The sequence below is a fragment of the Canis lupus genome, chromosome 29 (genome assembly GCF_048164855.1).
Source record: "Canis lupus baileyi chromosome 29, mCanLup2.hap1, whole genome shotgun sequence".
Taxonomy (NCBI): Eukaryota; Metazoa; Chordata; class Mammalia; order Carnivora; family Canidae; genus Canis; species Canis lupus.
The window spans coordinates 26,912,049-26,931,615 of record NC_132866.1 but is presented as its reverse complement, the minus strand read 5'-3'; the positions used below and the strand labels follow the sequence as shown (position 1 = coordinate 26,931,615).

At 40.6% G+C, this 19,567-nt stretch overlaps 2 protein-coding genes and 1 non-coding gene across 5 annotated transcripts in view; all 3 read right to left on the bottom strand.

The window, feature by feature from the left end:
- Positions 1–111: 111 nt before the first annotated feature.
- On the bottom strand, positions 112–2,286 carry NPM3 (nucleophosmin/nucleoplasmin 3). Its single transcript, XM_072805605.1, has 6 exons — positions 2,127–2,286; positions 1,742–1,827; positions 1,301–1,420; positions 1,088–1,181; positions 562–682; positions 112–468 (listed from the first exon to the last, which is right to left on the bottom strand). The coding sequence occupies exons 1-5, from the start codon at positions 2,242–2,244 to the stop codon at positions 570–572; spliced, it is 531 nt and encodes a 176-aa protein (XP_072661706.1). The 5' UTR covers positions 2,245–2,286; the 3' UTR covers positions 112–468; positions 562–569.
- Positions 2,287–3,489: 1,203 nt separating this feature from the next.
- Positions 3,490–19,567, bottom strand: part of OGA (O-GlcNAcase) — a 28,618-nt gene continuing 12,540 nt past the window's right edge. For all 3 annotated transcript variants that reach the window (XM_072805581.1, XM_072805582.1, XM_072805583.1), the window contains 9 exons: positions 17,169–17,327; positions 16,070–16,683; positions 15,489–15,663; positions 12,220–12,305; positions 11,162–11,266; positions 10,262–10,347; positions 9,794–9,986; positions 6,936–7,095; positions 3,490–5,658 (listed from right to left, as the gene is read on the bottom strand). In XM_072805581.1, coding sequence (XP_072661682.1) covers positions 5,522–5,658; positions 6,936–7,095; positions 9,794–9,986; positions 10,262–10,347; positions 11,162–11,266; positions 12,220–12,305; positions 15,489–15,663; positions 16,070–16,683; positions 17,169–17,327 — 1,715 coding nt within the window. In that variant the 3' untranslated portion in view covers positions 3,490–5,521. The remainder of the gene's footprint in view (positions 5,659–6,935; positions 7,096–9,793; positions 9,987–10,261; positions 10,348–11,161; positions 11,267–12,219; positions 12,306–15,488; positions 15,664–16,069; positions 16,684–17,168; positions 17,328–19,567) is intronic.
- LOC140621265 (U6 spliceosomal RNA) lies at positions 10,973–11,077 on the bottom strand. The gene has a single exon (XR_012020991.1). It is a non-coding gene; the product is annotated as a U6 spliceosomal RNA (small nuclear RNA).

Below are 19,567 nucleotides of genomic sequence, written 5' to 3'. Positions count from 1 at the left end.
ATATTTCCTCACCCTCCCCAGGCCTAGGGCCACCCTCGGTGCTGCCACAGTGCCACCTGGTGGTCCCTAGGGGAATACCACACTAGCAGGTAAAGAAGTCACACAAGTGAGTTGCAAAACTCCACATCACTTTATTTAAGCCTTTATCCAAAAATGTAAAAAGTTATTAAAAATGTGTAGTCCTGAGCTTCAAATGCTGATCTCCAATCTCATAGGCAAGTGGGGAGAGAGGGTGAGGATAGAAGTTCAGAGTTTCTCCCATTCATGGAGAAAAGGGAAGCCCCAGGTATGGCATAAGATTAGAAAAACACCAGGGTCCTGTGAAGGATACGACCAGACTCTCTCCTAGCACCAGCTCAAGATCCCCCCATCCCCACCCCTCCTCTTCAATGGAGAAGACATATTTAAATTTCTTGAAACTTGTATAGGAACATGGTGCATGGCACATGTGGCAGGCAAACAGCAGACCTAAGGAGAGCAAACAAGGGGTCAGCATCTAGGCCTTCATCTGCTGGTCCTACCCCGTCCCAGACCTGGCTGGACACCCCTCCCACAACTCACCAAAGAGGCTAGAGCCTACCCCCCTGCTTCTTGGCAGGCAGGATGGGGCACAACTCAGCTTCCTCCTCACTACCTTCTTCTTCACTCTCTTCTTCCTCAGAAACGTCATTACTTATAGTAACTGGTGGACACATAAGCATAAGGAAGAGGTGCAACGAAAAGTCATGTCTGGGGGGTGCCTCCCCAACCCACCCATCAACCCCCTGTGCGTGGCCCATGTGGCATACCACATGCCATTTATTCATGCCCTGTGGTGCTAAGCTTGCAGGGACCCTGACCTCCCAGAGCTGATGACCTGGGTGGGAAGAACCTCCAATACTAAGATGACAGAGAGCCAAAGGAGACCACATTAGTGGAGGTGGAGACACTGGGGCAGGTTTCATGCAGGAGGTAGGCTTGAAGACAGTGGACGGTAAGGCCCATATGGGAGCTGCACTAGGAGATAAGGCTGGGATGGGGTAGGAGTGTGGACTGGGGTGGGAGACCTGATGAAGAATCCACTAGATCCAAAGGAGAAGACTCTCACCAATCTGGTGCCTCCCAGTGATCCGCACAGGACCAGAACCTGACTTCAGGCGGAAGGTGACAGGTGGCTGGAGCTGGAAGTCATCCAAACTGAGCTGGAAGGAAGACAAGGATGAAGGCCTGGCCTGCCCCATCTTGTGATGAATCAGTCTGTCAGTCCTTCAGTCCTGGATTCCACACCACCACCTCCATCACCTGGTTGGGCAGAACTCACCATGGGTTGGCAGGACAACTTGAGGTTGGCCACAGGGACCGCAATCTCCTGGTGGTCGTGATTCCTGGCCACGACTTCTACTACGTTACACTCATCTTTGGCCCCCTCGGTGAGGCAGAGCTGGAAAGAGTACACAAGGCCTTAGGGTCTCCCCAAACAAGGGCTGACACAAGGGGAGGCATCTACCCTAGAACTTGCCCCGCCCAAGCGGTCCGTTACTGGTGATGAGAATGGGAAGGTGCAGCCCCTAACTTGGAACAGCTGTGGAGAATACTTGCTTGTAGATGAGGCATGAAAGACATGAAAGTCACCTCGCAAGAGAAGCTGCCTCTGTCAGGCAGAGGAGGTGACTCTCAGTAAAGGGGACTGGGGGGACAGGTAGAGGCCCCCGAGGTGCCTGCTCAGGACCAGCTATTCACCACCCTTCCCAGCAAACCTCACCATGGTCAAGGCCAGCACATGCTCCGCATCATCCTCTTCCTCTACCTTGAAGGTGAAAGAGCGGGTGTGGCCGGAGAGCTCACAGCCTGGAAGAGGGAACGGTGTGTGTCTGAGTGTGCGTGAGGGGCGTTCCACCAAACCTCTGAACGTGCAGTCGTGGTCCGAGCGGCCGCCTACGCGCCCGCTTCTCCTCGAGAACACCTAGGGCGCTCGGCCCTGGACTCCACCCCGCACATGTGCTGCAGGGGTCGCGCCACCCCGTCTGCTTGGGCTGCGCGTGCGGGCCCCCTCCGCCCCCACCCACGTCGTGTTCCCATCTGCATTCCTGTTCAGCCCTGCCCCTGGCCGCCCCAGCACCACCCTCATGCCCTCTTTTCCTCAATACCGAAGAAAAAACTGTCCATAGTGACCGGAGCCGGGACCCGCAGACCCCCGACTCCCCCGGCCCGGACTCGGCTCTCCTGACTCAGGAACGCCAAAGCGGCCGCGGCGCCGGCGGCCATGCTGCAAGGGCCGTCTGGGAGCTCCGCCCCCGACACGTACAGAGCGGGGAGCTCGCGGCGGGTTCCGGCCCCGCCCATTAAAGGAGCCGCTGGGCTTGAGGGGAGGGACCGAGGCGCAACCAGTGCTAGGCTGCCTCGCCTGGGAGCTCGCGCGGCCCCCGGTCAGACTTCTGCTAGGACTGCAGGAAAGTAACAGCAGTGGATCTTTTTCATGTTAATATCCTTATTTCCATGACTACGGCTCTCGAGTGGTCATGGAGTGGCTCCAGCCTCCATTTTCTCTAGCTCTTCGCAGCCTCTGCTGTCTCCACTCCAGGGTAAGCGTTCGTTATTATTTCCAAAGTAGAAAAGTGGAATCCCTTCCAACACCCGCCTCGTAAAGGCGAATTTCAGGGCAGCGGTTCTTTAAGTATTTATTTTATTCATGAGAGACACACAGAGAGAGAGACAGAGATTCAGGCAGAGGGAGAGGCAGGCTCCATGCAGGGAGCCCGATGTGGGTGGGACTCGATCCCAGGACTCCAGGATCACGCCCTGGGCCAAAGGCAGAGGCTCAACCGCTGAGTCACCCAGGCATCCCCCAGGACTGCGTTTTTCTTGTAAAAGCATAAAAAATATGCTATTTGCCTTTGCTCCTAGAGCTGAGGATCCTGAAAGACTTTTCAGCTATGGTATTTTCTCTTGGAACTATGGAACCACTCGGTCCTCTTCCTAATCTAACATCTTAAGGTTACTACCCAGAAGGCCTATCTTTGAGCTTCAGGTGCTGGCTGGATGCTGACGGACATCATCTCAGATTTGGGGCTGCTCTTCCTAGCAGACGTTTTGGAGTTTGTAATTCTGAATCAATCCAGAACATCCTCCCACCTTAGACTCCTCGGTCACATAGTTTGGGCAACTCCCCGCAACCCCCATCATTCACCTTTTGACCAAAGAACCCGATAAACTGTGAAACTGTTCCTTATTCCACTAGATACAGGGAACTCATTTAAACTAGCTGCCCTAACTCACACCCAAGCTATTAACTGTGGGAAGAGGGTGGCTTGGCCAAGAATTACTTTTATATTTTACCTTGCCTTGGGGAAAATTTGGAAGTCTTTTACTGGTGATGAGAATGGGAAGGTGCAGCCCCTAACTTGGAACAGCTGTGGAGAATATTTGCTTGTAGATGAGGCATGAAAGCCAGGAGAAAAGGTACCACCAGGAAGAAACAAGTAGGTTTACACAGTACACCACCACACCACATTCACTTCAAGTTTTATTTTGCCTCTTGCATGGTCTTCAGATAGTTTTACAGTTCGTTTTCTACAGGAACTGAGCTGTGATCTAAACAATCAATGAAATGTCATTCCAACCTTAATAAATATTCATAACCATAGAAGAGAGCATAGCACTTTACCATCCTAAAATGGTGAAGGTATAGGTCTGGACATCTGTTTCATAGTTAGCATCTATGAACAGAAGACCAGTCAAATGATTAAATCAAGATAAGACCACAAGCAAACTTGCTAAAAATCCTGATTCCATAGATTTACCCTGAAATCCTCCAGATAAATGCTAGAATTTCCAATAGTGTACAAAATGTACTTAAAAGAGACAACCAAGTGGCAATAAGTTGCTTTAACAGTATCTTGTAGAAATCTCTTCCCCTTAACCCCTGAAAATGCAAACTTGGTTCCAGCTTTCCAACACCATACCCTTCTAGCAGTTAAAGGTTTCTATCCCGAAAATGAAGAGGTCTCCCCTTCCTCCCCTCCCTTCATCTTACCAATTCAGTGCACACTCACAGGCCCTGGTTGAAAGTCCCTAGATACTACTAGGTACACTGCTTTTTCAAAGCCCACACTGATGGAACTTCATGAAGGAAGAAAATGTTTCCGGTTTCCTTCTCCTTGCCCCTCCCACCTCAGCTCAAAGTCAAAGTCAAAGAGCTGATAACAAAACTTAGGAGAAGAAAGATATCAAAATACTGTTCTGAATCCATGGAAAAGTCAGCCAGCCATGATGAAAAAATGAATCCTGCAGAGATTACCTGCTAGCCTCATGCTCAGAACCCCTAAAAACACCAAATCTAAATCAAAATACATGGAGCTTTCAGAATCTGTGGTTAAAGGAAAAAGAAAAGCGTAACCGTAAGTCATTGGTTAAAGTGTGCTCATTGTTTCTTTTAAAAATTAGATAAAAACATGCAAGAATTAAAGACTCTGATTTAATAATAAAACCAGTTGTAACAGGTCTTGAAATTAAAAGACAACTGATCTCAGGGCAAACGGGACCAATCAGTCCCTGAACCCTACTTGACAGATGTCTACACTAACATTTCACATGCTGACCTGCATCGAGGTTAATTTCCGGAAGTGACTGCACTTTGCAACAGATTGAGTCCCATAAAGTTAGGCTCTCGTACCCAAAGTGGTCATGGCCTAGCCCTAGGTGGGAGGCACTTCAAAAATAATAAAACTTCTAAAAAATAATAATAATAAAACAGGCAAAAGTAAAGAAAATCTACTTTCCATTGATTTACATTATTCAAAGTGCCATCCTGAACCACACCCTTTCATCTTCAAAAGGAAAAAAATTACAAAAAACAGTGAACACAAAGGATAGTCAGGTTACAGCTAGTTTATATACAAAAATTTACAAGTTTGCCATTTTTAGGCTTTTGCCACAAACAACTGCACATTTGTCCCTACAAAGCACAACATGCCTGAACCAATGGTCACTACAAGAGACAATTGGCCATGGCTTTACAAAGAGCAGAAGAACTGCCCCAAATTAAAATCATTTATTCAGCTTAAAACTATACCACAACCATCCCACTTGGAATCTCTACCCTGAAGCCTCTGAAACCTACTAAATCTTTCTCATCTCTGCCATTTCCCCAAAGAATGAAAGACATTTCATTCAATAAGCCAAAGAGGATGACAAATGATTCTGATTACTCTTAGGTGAGAAATGCAACCACACTGGATGCAGAACACAGTGCTGACTACATTTATTGAAGACTCCCTCCCTATAAGCCCACGTAAGAGGTCTTAGCACCTAACACAAGACCCAAAAAGGAGGCCCACATCTGTTTCAAACAGGATTTGCATCAAGACTATCTTCCAACCAGTGAGTAATCTCAAAGTATGACGGGTGAGTTTTATAGTCTTCGTTTCCAATCCCAATTGGCTGATCTGTTGCCATTCCAGAGGCTGAACTGTATGAAGACCCCAACCACCACCCACCAGGTGAAGTTAAGAGACTTTCGAACAGTTCAAAGTGCCAACAAATGTCACAGGCTCCGACCAAGTATAACCACATCCTTTGGAAATCCTTCCATTTTTGCAATTTCAAAACAGCCTAGCTTGCTGTAAAATTCCAGAATTCTTTTATCATCTGGTCTCACTTCACAGAAAGCCCCCCGGGAGCCTGGAAATAAAATAAATATTCAAAATGTAAATGTCAATTAGAATCATGGGTAGGAATTGTGATGAATCCTTAATATATTTCAAATACATGATAGTAAGAGTTTGTCTATACCAGCCCCTAAATTTCATACCACAATTTTAAAACCCATATTAATATTTAATGAATATTAACAATACCAAATACTGCAGCAGAAACTATCTTAATAGATAGGTTAACTAGCTTGAATGCGATTTGTCTCAATGTATTTCAAATCATCAAATTGTATACAATTTTTAATTGTCAAAAATACCTCAATTAAAAAAAAAATACCTCAGTTTAAAAAATTGTCAGTGAAACTTTTCTCCAGAAAGAAAATCTTTTGAGAAAAAGACTAGAAGAAACCTCAAGACAAAAAAAATACCTGTTTTAATATTTTTATTATAAAGAACCTTTGACAGGCCCACAGAGCAAAGGTCATTCCAGCCTGTCACAAACCAATATAACCAGAATACATTATGTTGTATATTCTAAGGCATACCTCATCCACATACGTGACTCAGTTCCAAGCACAACACTGAGAATTATGCTATCTTAAGACAGAGTTGTTTAAATTATTCTACAAAAGAGATACCAATGACTCAAATGATAGATGCAACAGTAAGTGCATTCCCATATACCAACCCTCTAAGGATTGGTCTCAAACAAGCTGCTCATTTTTGTACTGGACAAGAACAATTGCTTTTTACATTTCTTAAAGGTTGTGTAAAAAAAGAATATTAGTAGGGACACCTGACCAACTCACTAGGTAGATCATGTGACTCAATCTTGGGGTCAAGAGTTCAAGCCTCAGGCTGGACATAGGGCATACTTTAAAATAAACAAAGTCTAGAATATTTATTATCTAGCCCTTTATAGAAAAAAATTTCAAACCACTAATATAAAGCAAAATATTTCTAAAGGTTGAATGTGGAAAACAAACTCAAAATTTTGGCAACTCCGCATTCCTAAATGAAGTTTCTCCCCAAGGTTCATTTAATTTTCAATTATCATAGTGAGCCTCATGGCAAAATAAATTTAACCTAGTATGTTCTCATTTCAGTAAGGGCTCAAAATAAGCATTTATAGTGTAAAAGAGCAGCATTTCCCAATTATCACTACATATGCAATTGTTATACCACTAATAATTCAGAAGCCAAACCACAAATGGTGGGGAAGGGAATGTAAACTCACCGTAATTTACTTTTTATCCTGTCCCCACTTAAGTCTAAACATCAGCAACTATACATATACGTACTCACCATTAGCCTTCAGTGAAGACAGGAGGCAAGCCATCATGCTTTTGGCTACACTTGGGTCAGTTACTTTTTTGTGAATATCCATCTTTATCAGAGAAGGGAAGTTGGCAAGGAAAGTTTCTGGCAACACTTCTTGCTCTTCATGGAAACTCAACATTATTTTCTGTAAAAATTTGAAAGAATCTGAGTTTCAGAAGTTACTCACTATACACATATCTATATCCCAACTACAGAACCTAGCAAGAGGAAAAGGAAAGCAACATTTAATAACTCTTCAAGTCATTATGTAATTATCACATGAAGAATTAATTAGCTTTAATCGTAGCATTTTCGCTTTGAGAAGTTTGTCTAAATAGAAAGTGATATCCTGGATTGGATCCTGGCCCAAAACAGGACATTAATGTAAAAACAAGTTAGTAAAATGTGATGCACCAAAGTTGGTTTCTTAAGACTTGGACAAATGTAGAAAATGGGTGAGGGATATAAAGGAACTCTCTCTATAATCTTTGTTAGATCTAAATATATTTAAAACAAAAAATAAATTTGTTTGTATTGCCTGCACAAAAGTGTGGATGTAAAAAACATAGACACGCTGGTCATTCTTTATATGTTCCTATACTGAAAACTGTAATTGTCAGATATGAATTAACAAATCAACAGCTCAATCATCAGCACGCTGTAGTTATAGTATCTGTGTATTCCCAAGTACATGAAGGCTACTCTACACCACCTTCTTATTACACAGCCATCTGGCTAGGGATAGAAGGTAAAAAATAGTAATAAACTGTAAGAGAATATACGTACGTTGGTATGGAGAAGAGAAGTAAACAACTTCAGAAAAGAAAAAAAAAGTTTAAAAATGAATCAGTGTTCTGAATCACCCTAAGAGCTACTCTAGGAGATATTGTCTGGAAGGTTGAAGGGGATTTCTGGGGTTCTAGTATATGTTCCTTGATTTGGGTCCTGGTTACACAAGAGTGCTCATTTTATGTACAATAAATAAATAAAATAAAGTTGAATTGTACAGTTAAGATTTGAATATTTTATGGTCTTCCAAATACACACAGTAAAAAAAAAAAAAAAAAGGAAAGAGGAACATGGAAGAAAAAAGTCACAAATAAAAGGGTCCAAATATGTATCAAAAAGTATTTATTGAACATAAATATCAAAAAAGAACTATTTTTTAAAATACACATGATGTATAAACCAAAATAATCATAAATTGTAGAGGAGAAATTCACTGAAGTTGGTACAGAGCTGACATATGACTTCAGAAGTGCTCCTATCTGGGGGCACCTGGGTGGCTATTGGTTAAGCATCAGACTCTTGATCTCAGCTCAAGTCTTGATCTCAGGGTCATGAGAGCAAGCCCAGAGTTAGCTCCATGCTAGGTGTGGAGCTTACTTAAAAAAAAAAAAAAAAAAAAAAAGTGCTCCTTTCTGAAAACAGACTTCCAGAGCAGCCTGCCTCTATTATTTTTTTATTACAATGAGAAATACATTACTGAGAAGGCAAGTGGGTCTCCTGACAACCAAGCAAATGAGAGATTTTAATGACATGAACTTGACCTGATCCCCAAGAAGAGACCACTTAAATTTGGTGCTTCAAAACAAGGAGAAAAAACATTAGGTCTATATTGTTTTTACTTGAGAAAATATTATAACACTTCTAAATTTAAAAAAAAGAACTCCAAAAAAAAATAAAAATAAATAAATAAATAAAAAAATAAAAAAAAGAACTCCATAGGGATCCCTGGGTGGCGCAGCAGTTTGGCGCCTGCCTTTGGCCCAGGGCGTGAGATCCTGGAGACCCGGGATCAAATCCCACGTCGGGCTCCCGGTGCATGGAGCCTGCTTCTCCCTCTGCCTGTGTCTCTGCCTCTCTCTCTCTGTGTGACTATCATAAATAATAAAATAAATAAAAATTAAAAAAAAAAAAAAGAACTCCATAATGCTGAGGGAACAAAGGAGAATCTCATGTTTGTTTGTTTGTTTGTTTGTTTTTTAATTTTATTTATTTATTCATGAGAGATACACAGAGAGAGAGAGAGAGAGGCAGAGACACAGGCAGAGGGAGAAACAGGCTCCATGCAGGGAGCCTGACGTGGGACTCGATCCCGGGTCTCTGGAATCAGGCCCTGGGCTGAAGGCAGCATGAAACCGCTGAGCCACCCGGGTTGCCCAAGAATCTCATGCTTAAAGGGGTGCCTGGGTAGCTCAGTCAGTTAAGTGTCTCATTCTTGATTTCAGCTCAGGTCATGGGATTGAGCTTCACACTCAGCAGAGTCTACTTCTCTCCCTCTACCCTCCCCCAAAAAATACATTTTTTTAAGGGGGTATAAAGCACCTGGGTGGCTCAGTTGGTTAAGCAGCTTTTTTTTTTTTTTAAGATTTTATTTATTTATCCATGAGACACAGAGAGAGAGGGAGGTAGAGACATAGGCAGAGAGAAAAGCAGGACCCTGGGATCACGACTTGAGCCAAAGGCAAACACTCAACCACTGAGCCACCCAGGCTCTCTAAGCATCTGACTCTTGATTTTGGCTCAGGCTGTGATCTCAGGGGTCATGTGATCAAGCCCTGCATCAGGCTCCAACCTCGGAACAGGTTCTGCTTGTCCCTCTCCCTCTGCTCCTCCCCCCTACACGTGCTCTCTCTGTCTGGCATTGGGCTCCCTGCAAGGAACCCACTTCTCCCTCTGCCTATGTCTCTGCTTCTCTTTCATGAATAAATAAAATCTTAAAAAAAAAGGAATAAGAATTCTTATCTGTAGGACACTTAGAAAGCAGGGAGATTTTAAGATAGATCTGCTTACTTTATTTACAAAAAATTACTGTAGTATAACTCTAAACCTGTTATTACCTCAGCCTCAGAGAGTTCTTTGTCACCATTTGGCTTGGTATACTTCTCCTGCATGAAGGGAATCCAGGAAATTTTACATTTTTTAATGAAGGGGGTCACATCTACAGTGCCCAGGGCATAACCACATATGCCATCTTCATCTTCTAGGACAAAACAGTAATCCAGGCTAAGGGAAAGCAGCCCTCCTACTAACCTGTTCAGAAGAAAAGAGGGCAGAGTGAGTTTTTAACACAAAACTTTAGACTCCAGTGATGTAAGGCCTAATGTACTTGAAAGGCAACCTATGGAAACTACATTTGGTGTAAGAAGAAACTGAAAATACACACATATTAATATTTAGATTCTATTAAAACTAAAGTGGGATTTCTAGAAAACTTTATTTCTAGTCATCACCTCCCCTCAACCTGATAAACCTGGCTATGAAATGCTACTCCCAAATCCAACAAATCCAAATACTTCATCACATACTTGTCTCCAATAAGGTCAGGCTGACTTTGAAAAGGTAAACCCACTCCATCGTCATACATTTCTCTGCAAATCTTGTACACGGAAGCCTGAAAATATAATCTAGTTAAGCAACACATCAAGAAAAATAGCAGAAGAATTTTACAATGAGTCTCGTAAGTTAGACTGGACTTCTAGGATAGGGAATAACAAAATGCCTAGCCTGTCATAAATGTCACCTCCTCTGCTTTAATACAAATTTATTCACTGAATCATATTTATAAAATCTGTAGAAAATAGTATGGTTTTAGTAAACCAGAAAACTGTTTTGCAGGGGATAGTTTTAGGTAGTTAAGCAGTAGATTCAAAATGCAGCAAACAATGCTGTTGAGTCTCTCAGTTTTGTTTATGTCCAAAATGTTTTAAACGTGTTACTGTTAAACAGGCCTGCTGTTTCCTGTAGCTGACTGTCAACAGCTTGTTAGATACTTGACAACAGAAAATTACAGAATACTAATATACTAGAGAATCAGCCAAGGACAACGTATCATTTGGACACACTGATTATTTTGTCATTCCAACTCTAAATGTGACTTTCATAAAGGAAGACTTACAGGACTTAGCTCAAGAGATTTTTCCTTAAATATCACCCCTCACATGTTCAATGTCTTAGCTAAGTTTTTCCACCTAAAGTTCTTATTTGAACACAAAGAACTACTTTTTTATTTTTTCTTTAAAAATATGGAACACTTCACAATTTGCATGTCATTCTTGCATTGGAGTCCTGCTAATCTTCTCTGTATCATTCACAATTTAGCATATGTGCTACAAAGCAAGCATCAGAACCGATTCTTTTAACCAGGGAGTTCAAAGGTGGTAAGTGAGCACCATAACCATATACCAAGTGGGAAGGTAGACAATTACCTCATCTTTAGGAAAATATGGTCTGATAGTATAAACTTTGGAGGTAGGAGTCAGTGGGGGTGGTTGAAAAAAGAGATCATTTGCCCCATCAATTGGCAGCAAACGCTGTGGGAAGAAACAAAAAGGAGATGGATTAGTGTTGGGAAGATATCCATTTCTTTAAATGGGTGTGCACTGCAGATTACCAACTTAACATTAACTGGCTACTGCAGGCAGACCTAAAGAAGAGGGGTGTTCTATGCTCTACTAAAATAAACACCTCTTTGCTGGGGGAAGGGGTGCTTCTGAATAGAAATTACCCAAACTGAGTTACATAGCTTTAGTAGCATATTAATGGGGATTTAAGTTTATAATTTAAAAAAAAATCTATTCCAGTATCACAAATCTATTTTTTTAAACCAATTTTATATAGACCATCTCTGTACTAAAAGATGGCAGAACAGAATGTCAGGAGGAGAGGTTTGGTCTGAAGAGGGTTATCTGTCCAGGAGACGCTTTATCCCCAAAGCAATGCGCTTCAGTTTGCTGTGCGCAGCAGAGCACCTGTTGGGGGGAGAAAAGTAGAGCACCTGAAAAGTCCATGAACAAATTCCAAAACCAAAAACGCTTATTTTGTTCAAATTTTCATTAACATAGTGTTATTTTGAGTACAATTTTTATTTATAAAATAATTGGGAAGGTATCCAAAAGTTCTTTCACCATTCACTTGCATAATTATTCATCCTTTTTGCTCATGGAGTTTCCACTGGCAAACAAGCATGCGCGCATTGTGCATTGCGGGCGCAGATTAAAATGGTGTGCGACCTGCAAAGAAACAATGTGAAGTGTATACCTAGAGCCGCTGCGCTTCGCAGGCGCGGGGGGAATTGGCAGCATCTCCTTCAGAAATTACTGTGAAAGAGGAGGAAAATTTGATTTAAAATCCAGCTATGTAACTAAATTGAATTTGGGACTAGAAAGCCTTCGGCAGACCAATCCTTCCAGCCATCTGATGCGCAACATAAGGTTTCTCATAAAACAAAGAAAATGTCAATTCAGTTGTGAATTCATATTGATACCTGGAACTCTCCTGCTAGACCACCTCTAAAGGCCCAGGGTTCTTGGTCTCCAATTAAGAACTGTGCTGAAGAATGACTACGACACCCTGTTGAGATCAGATCCAAGCGGAGAACGTTACGAGAAAGGGGATTTCCTGGGGTCTCAAACGTCCAACAAACTAACAAACACTTCGTGGAAATAGCTCTCTAACAATAATAATCCAGGGTTTTAGGACAAGGCTGTGATAATAATTTTTTTTTAATTTGTAATAGAATTTCAATACTGATGTTTCTTCTTCTGATTAATGAATAATTACCATTAAAGAGTTCTACCCTTTAATTATAAGAAAGTCAGTCTCAAGTTTGTCCGGGTCAAGTTTACATATTCCCTAGATACAGCTGTAGAAAGAAGAAAAAAAAAAAAATCAAGCCAGCTGCATGCTCTGTAGTGAAATTACAGTAATTATACAATGAAATGAATGAGATAGATAAAACATTTTATTATCACAGCCCATGAAGGAATTAAACCTGTCTGAAGTCACATTTTACATTATGAGGAAGGGTACAGGAAGGGAAAAAGGGGGAAGAGGGGATTAATCTTGTCAGAAAACTAAGGTCAGCAGAATAAACAAAAGAAATTTTTCAGTAAGTTGACAACAAAATACAATGAAAACTTTATTTTTTCTAAAAGGACAATCCAATTCAGACTTGGTTAATACCAACAGCAGTCAGACAAATTCTAAGAAATAAGGAGAGCCAACTGACACTCCAAATTTATTCAGAGCTAAGATATACTTTTCTTAAAAGTATGACAATATTTGGCTCCTGATGGACCATTACAATCTTTGCAGTGCACTGAAAACATGCACAGAGCTGCAAGGTTTGAGGTCTAGAAGTCAGGATTAAGGTCACCACTTACCCAACTTCAAAGGCAATAAAGAATAACTAACAAGAAATAATTGAAAGCAAATATTTGGAGGCCAAATCAAAATCACCTGCCTAGTCTTCTGACAAGATAAAGCAGCGCAATATAGTTCTTTTCCATTTGAAGACAGCATTCTACCTCCTGTTCAAGTTAACAGTCTCATCAGTACAAGATATAGTGTGCTAGTCAGACAGTCCCAAAGCAAACCAATTTTTTTGTTCATAATTCAGGCCCATTAAGAGATTATATCCAGGTTTGTCATTTTTTTTAGGGGTAGGGGTGCTTTAAGAACACATATAATATGTAAATTTATAAGATAAATACGAAATAGGGTCAAAATTTAGGGTAAGAGAATGTGCCCCATTCCATAGCTCAGTGTAAATTTACACTGCAGGAAAAAACTATACTCTCAAACTTTAAGATCAGCCAATTTCCCCTACCCCCCACTTTGAGACTACAACGTAACTAGCACTTCCAACTATTACAATAAAAAGCTGCATGTACGAAGAGCTGTGTAAATGAAAACATGGTTAATGCCTCAGTCGCTGCGCAAACGTGACTTCAGTTCATGCCTATTGCCCTTAAATCTGAGCTACCTCACAGATAGAACCTTTCAATTTAAACTAATTAATCATGACGCGCTGTGAACATCTGCCGCTGTCCATCCAATAGTAGTAGACACTTGTGCTGAGGATTCTCCCATCTGTACACAATGGGGAAGAAGATAATAGAAGTCGTTAGTAATCAAAAGTACTGCATAGCCACATTCTTTAAAGGACTGAATGCCAGCTGGACTGGAGAGAGGAGGAAAACAAAGGGTTCTAATCAGTAACTCCCTGAAATTACTATAAATCCATGAAAATACTCTCCTTGTCGTGAGCTTTTTGTGAAGCTATGTGGATGCTAAAACAATTATTTAAAACTTCTAAGATACTCTGACCTTGAGATTATACAATGGCTATCTAACAATTTAAGAAACTGCCCCAATATTTGCACAGTACAGAAGTAAAACCTGAGAGGAAACAAAACAATACTCTATGTAATCAAGAATTTAATTTTTAATAATTCTTGAATTAAAAAGCTCAATATCAAATGTTTTAAAAGATACTTTCCCAAGCTCAAGAATCCAGATTTCAGACTGGAAACTTAATATTTAAATCCCTGCAAGAGATTTAATTATAACCCTCTGGCCAGAAGCCTGGAAGGCAAATACTGTCATCCAATAACCAATATAAAGGTTTTTCCAGAGCCAAAACACAGACATCACATAAAAGAGGTGTCTTGGTGTCTTTTAACAAAAGGTTAAATTCTCTCTTCTATCCGTTGTGCTAAATATACAGAAACCCAAAGTTCTTTATTTTAAAACTAACAGAGACCCCACCCTTTAGCTGCTAATTAGTTGTCAAAAGAAAGCTATTACTTTTAAAAATCCAAAAGTATACAGGCAGAAAGTGAGAAATCTCACTGCTACTACTCCTTAATCTAAGCTCACAGTGTTTCACACATCTATTTCACAACCAAGACCTAGTCACCCATCATAGTATTTGTGACTACTATGAAAACTATGACATGTCAGTTAGCCTTGCTGCCTGCTGTGTGCTGTATGTAAGTCCATTACATATTCCTTATAGCTGGATTGAAAACCTGGAAATGAAATGAGGTCCCTGGAGAAACCTGGCCATGCTGGTGCTTTTTACCAAGTTTGAGAATTTCCAAAAAAAATTCAGTTTTCAAAAGAGACATACAGAGAAGTCCATTTAATGAAGGAGAGAATTTTCAGGGGATTGCAATTTTCATCCCCTACTAAAAACCAATTACTTGGTAGCAGAATAAAGAAAAAGCCATGTGAAATAATACCAAGTAGCACCAGAATAGCCTACCACTAAAGCTCGCATGCGCACAGGGCTGGGAGGATGGCTTCCTCTTGCCAGGCCCCTTAGGTCATTTCAGCAATTGTTCTGTTAAACATAGCAATTAATGTTATCAAGACACAGCAAGCAGCAGAGAGCTTACAGTCACAATTCATAGTGTCTCATCTCCAAATCAGATAAAAGTGGTATACAGGGTTCCATCCAGGAAGCATTCAGTCAGAGCAAGTTAAAGTCAGTACTTCTCTAATATATTTTTAAGATATTTATGTTGAATTAGCCCAAGGGAGAAAAATCAGTGTGCTTGATATATTTACGGAGACTTGCACCTCAAGTCTGCCAACAATGGCTATACCTTTGAAAGAATTCTAAGCAAAGAATTTAAACAGCTGGAAATTTGCCAATTCCTTAAATATTTTTCTCCCTGTGGGATAATTTTTTTTCATTTTTAGGGGACAATATATCTGAGGAAAAGAGATTATTCCTGGTGCACCTACCTAACCACTGTACAAAAGACTTCACCATAGACATTATACTCTTGATATCCCAAACATAGGAGTACATGTCATAAAGGATTGTCCTGTTGGCACAATTGGAGAGCCGAGTGAACATTCCCATCACCAGTCCGCACATTTCCTCAAACTTGGCTGCTCGTGACCGCCATTCTTCAATCTGTTGAAGATCAATAAAAATATGACTCAAAAAACTGCAAAATAAACCAAAATAACCTAAAACATAATTATAAACTTTTTATTATTAGGTACCTGCAATTTATCCTGAACATTAAGGATCACTGAGCTTAAACTCTTTAGACAAGCAATAAAAATCTATGTCTCCCCAAACTGACAGATGTTACTAAAATAATCAACTGTGACTTTCTTCCATTCTTCACTCTAAGGTCAAACTATGGAACTCTATGTACCAGAATCAGCAGAGTCCACATTCCCTTTAGAGCATATTCTAAGATGTGGTCAAATTTCAGCTAGTTACCAGTATATATATTCATTTAAGACCTCCTCCATACCATCACATGGGGACCCACCCACGCTAGAGAAGTGGATAAATTAAGCATACTTACTTTTTCAGAGTCTTTTCCTTTGCAATTGACACTAACAACACTGCTATTTGCTCGAAGCCACTGGAACTCCCGTAACATCTGTGCTCCTTTGGGTCCATGCTCATAAGGAAGGTAGAACAAGTCAGCAAGCAACTGCAAATCCTCCAAAGTCACTGGTTCCACAGTGTACAAGGGCTTTTCATTTGGACCTGGCACAAACTGCTCCTTGTTTGTCTGTTCATCAGTCTGCATAGGGGCAATATCACTAATGCAATCTTCCTGCATAGACATCTCTGGGGATTTTGATTCAGCTATGCTCTCTTTATCTGTGTCCATTGGTTTTAATTCCTCAGCCATTTTAGCTTCAACAATTTCAGTTAGTATTTGGTTGTCATTCTTATGGTCTGTTTCTTCTTGTTTTTCCACTACCATGTCCATCGGTTCCTCATCTGGCTGTTTCTTTTCTTCTTCCTTGGTCAGAGCTGTAGGCTCACCACTCAAGGCTGCTCCCTGGCTCATAATGGGCTCCTGATAAACCGTTGTGACTACAGTTGTGGCATTTAAAGAGGGTGCTGCAACTAAGGGAGTCCCATCAACTACACTTGCTTTAGCTCCACTGTGTGCAACTTGCCTACCTACAAAAACAAATAGCCACAAAGATAATCAGAATTAGAACAAATCAAATCTAGAGAAATGCTTTCTTTATGATATCTGTAACCTCAGTTTGAGATTCCAAATACTATTAAGCCCTGAGAAAAGTGCAATTTGTCTAAACCACCATGGAGGTAGGGAGGGAAGAAAGGAAAAAAGAAACATGATAAATAATACACGTGTATTATTATCTTCTCTTTTGAAGATCTAGATCTAAAAACAATTATTCCAAGAAAGACATTTTTAAAACAAATTAGCATCCCATCAAGATAACAACTACTTAAGACCAAAACCTTTAAAAAAGGTGTGTGTGTGGGGGGAGGGGGGTTGTTAAAAATCTTATTATCTAGATCCCTTTGTAAAAATTTTACTTTGTTTGGTGGGCCTATGACAGGTACATCACAAATTCTCTTTATGACTCAACCTTGTGATCTAACCCCCTTACAAAGAAGGGCCAGGCCAAACTTACTACTATACTGATGAGGTACACCAAATTCCTGCAACCATTCTGTTAAAGCTAACTTTAGAGCCATCTGTGGACTATAGAGCACATCAGTTTCAATATCTTCATCACTGCCTTCATTTTCTAACTTTATCTGGATCGATACAGTACTGTCTTCACTGTCAGCTGCAAGAAAAAAAAAAAAAACACAGAACGTAAGTTTTGATTACAAAAGCCTCCTGATGAGAGGGACAAATGCAAAGCACCAGTTATTAGAGTACAACTAGAGAAACAGAACAGAAACAAGAACAAACCTTAAACATAAAAACGGAAACACAACCTTAACTGATCCACTTCACCTAAGTCATTCTAAATGCATTGTTAAATATAACATCCCAATTGAAATATGGAACAGTAAAAAAGAAAAAAGAAAAAAGAAAAGAAACATGGAACAGTAAGTTTAGAATCACTGGAAAATTCATTCATAATTGTTCACTGAGTACTAATCATTGGAAATATGAGGTTAAAGACACTATGATTTCCATAAAGAAAACACTCCCAACCCTTCAGGGGCTTATAACTTAGCAGGCAAATCATTATGAAATGAAAAAATAAGCAAATTAACAACTGTATTGGGGGGGGAATCAATAGAGAACCCACATATGAACACAGACAATAAAATAAGCATATAATGAAGCCCTGAACCAGAATAGCATTAGAAAAACTAAGGTCTGAACTCTGGCTTAGTATCCCAAATCTTAGTCTTAGCTTTCCTCCGTATTTCCCAGCATACACCCCAGTCTGGCTAATACCTACTACTCCTTAATGTGCTTCATGCTCTGCCTTAAAAGAGGAAAAAAAGTAGGTGTCAGATATACAGAGATTGAAGTTTTTTTAATTATTAAAAACTGTTGAAAAAATTTTATCTATTTATTTGAATGGGGGGAGGGAGGGATAAAACAAGCAAGGGGAGTAGCAGAGAGAGGAAAAGCAGGCACCACTGATGGGGCTGCATCCCAAGACCCAGGGATCATGACCTGAGCCAAAGGTAGACGCTTAATCGACAGGCTACCCAGGTGCCCCTTATTTTATTTTTTGATGGAGGAATGTGTATCCACAATGAATGAGCCTTAATGGGAGGCATTAACCCAAGAGAATTGGAAATAGGAGTACAAAATTGAGAAACAGGGGTGCCTGAGTGGCTCAATTGGTTGAGCATCTACCTTTCACTCAGGTCATGATCCCAGGGTCCTGAGATCAAGCCCCACATCAGGTTCCTTGATCAGCGGGGGTCTGCTTCTCCCTGTTCCTCTGTGATTGGGCTCGCTCGTTCTCCAAGTAAATAAAATCTTTAAAAAAAAAAACACTGAGAAACAGAGCACAACTATACGACTACATACATCTAAGCATCATAATGTGACATTCATTTCCATACCTCCCAAATGGGCCAAAATTCAGGTAACTTCAAATTTTCAGTGTCTAGTGTTTTTTTTTTTTTTTTTTCTTTTAAAGATTTTATTTATTTATTCATGAAAGACACAGAAAAAGTGGCAGAGACACAGGCAGAGGGAGGAGAAGCAGGCTCCATGCAAGGAGCCTGATGCGGGACTCGATCCCAGGAATTCGGGATCAGGCCCTGAGCCATAGGCAGACGCTCGACCGCCAAGCCTCCCATGCGTCCAGTGTTTAGTGTTTTCATCTCTTGCCCACCAACCCTTTAAGGCCCAGCAACTTTTACTCATACTCTGATGCAATTTAAGTATTTCCTCTCTATGATATTGTTTCTTACCAACACTTATGCTTAACAGAAGTAATCATTCTCTCCTCTGTATTCCCACAGCACTTTGTAGACCATTACCTCAGCATTTATCAAATAACAGCAGTCATCTAGTCATCTATATGCTCTATTCAAAACCAGACTATGTTCTCCAAAAGTGAGAGATACTTTATTCTTTGTATCCTGGTGCCATGAAGGTGGACTTGCCACATCTTAATACGTGCTTAAATGTTAATGAATTAACTAGCCAGCATTCTCTTACTTTGAATGCAATCAGTAATTTTTCATGAATAAAAAAATCAGTAAGCCAATGTCCAAAATGAGAATACAGAATATGGGGACACCTGGGTGGCTCAGTGGTTGAGCATCTGCCTTCGGCTCAGGGCGTGATCCTGGAGTCCCGGGATCAAGTCCCACATCGAGCTCCCTGCACGAAGCCTGTTTTTCCCTCTGCCTGTGTCTCTGCCTCTATGTGTCTCTCATGAATAAATAAATAAAATCTTAAAAAAAAAAAAGAGAGAATACAGAATATGTTCCATAAATATAAGTTGAACTCTGAAAGATATACAAAGTAATTCTGGGTAATAGTCATCTAAAATATCCCATTTAATAAAAATCACCAGAAAACACAAATGGAATCAGAATTCTA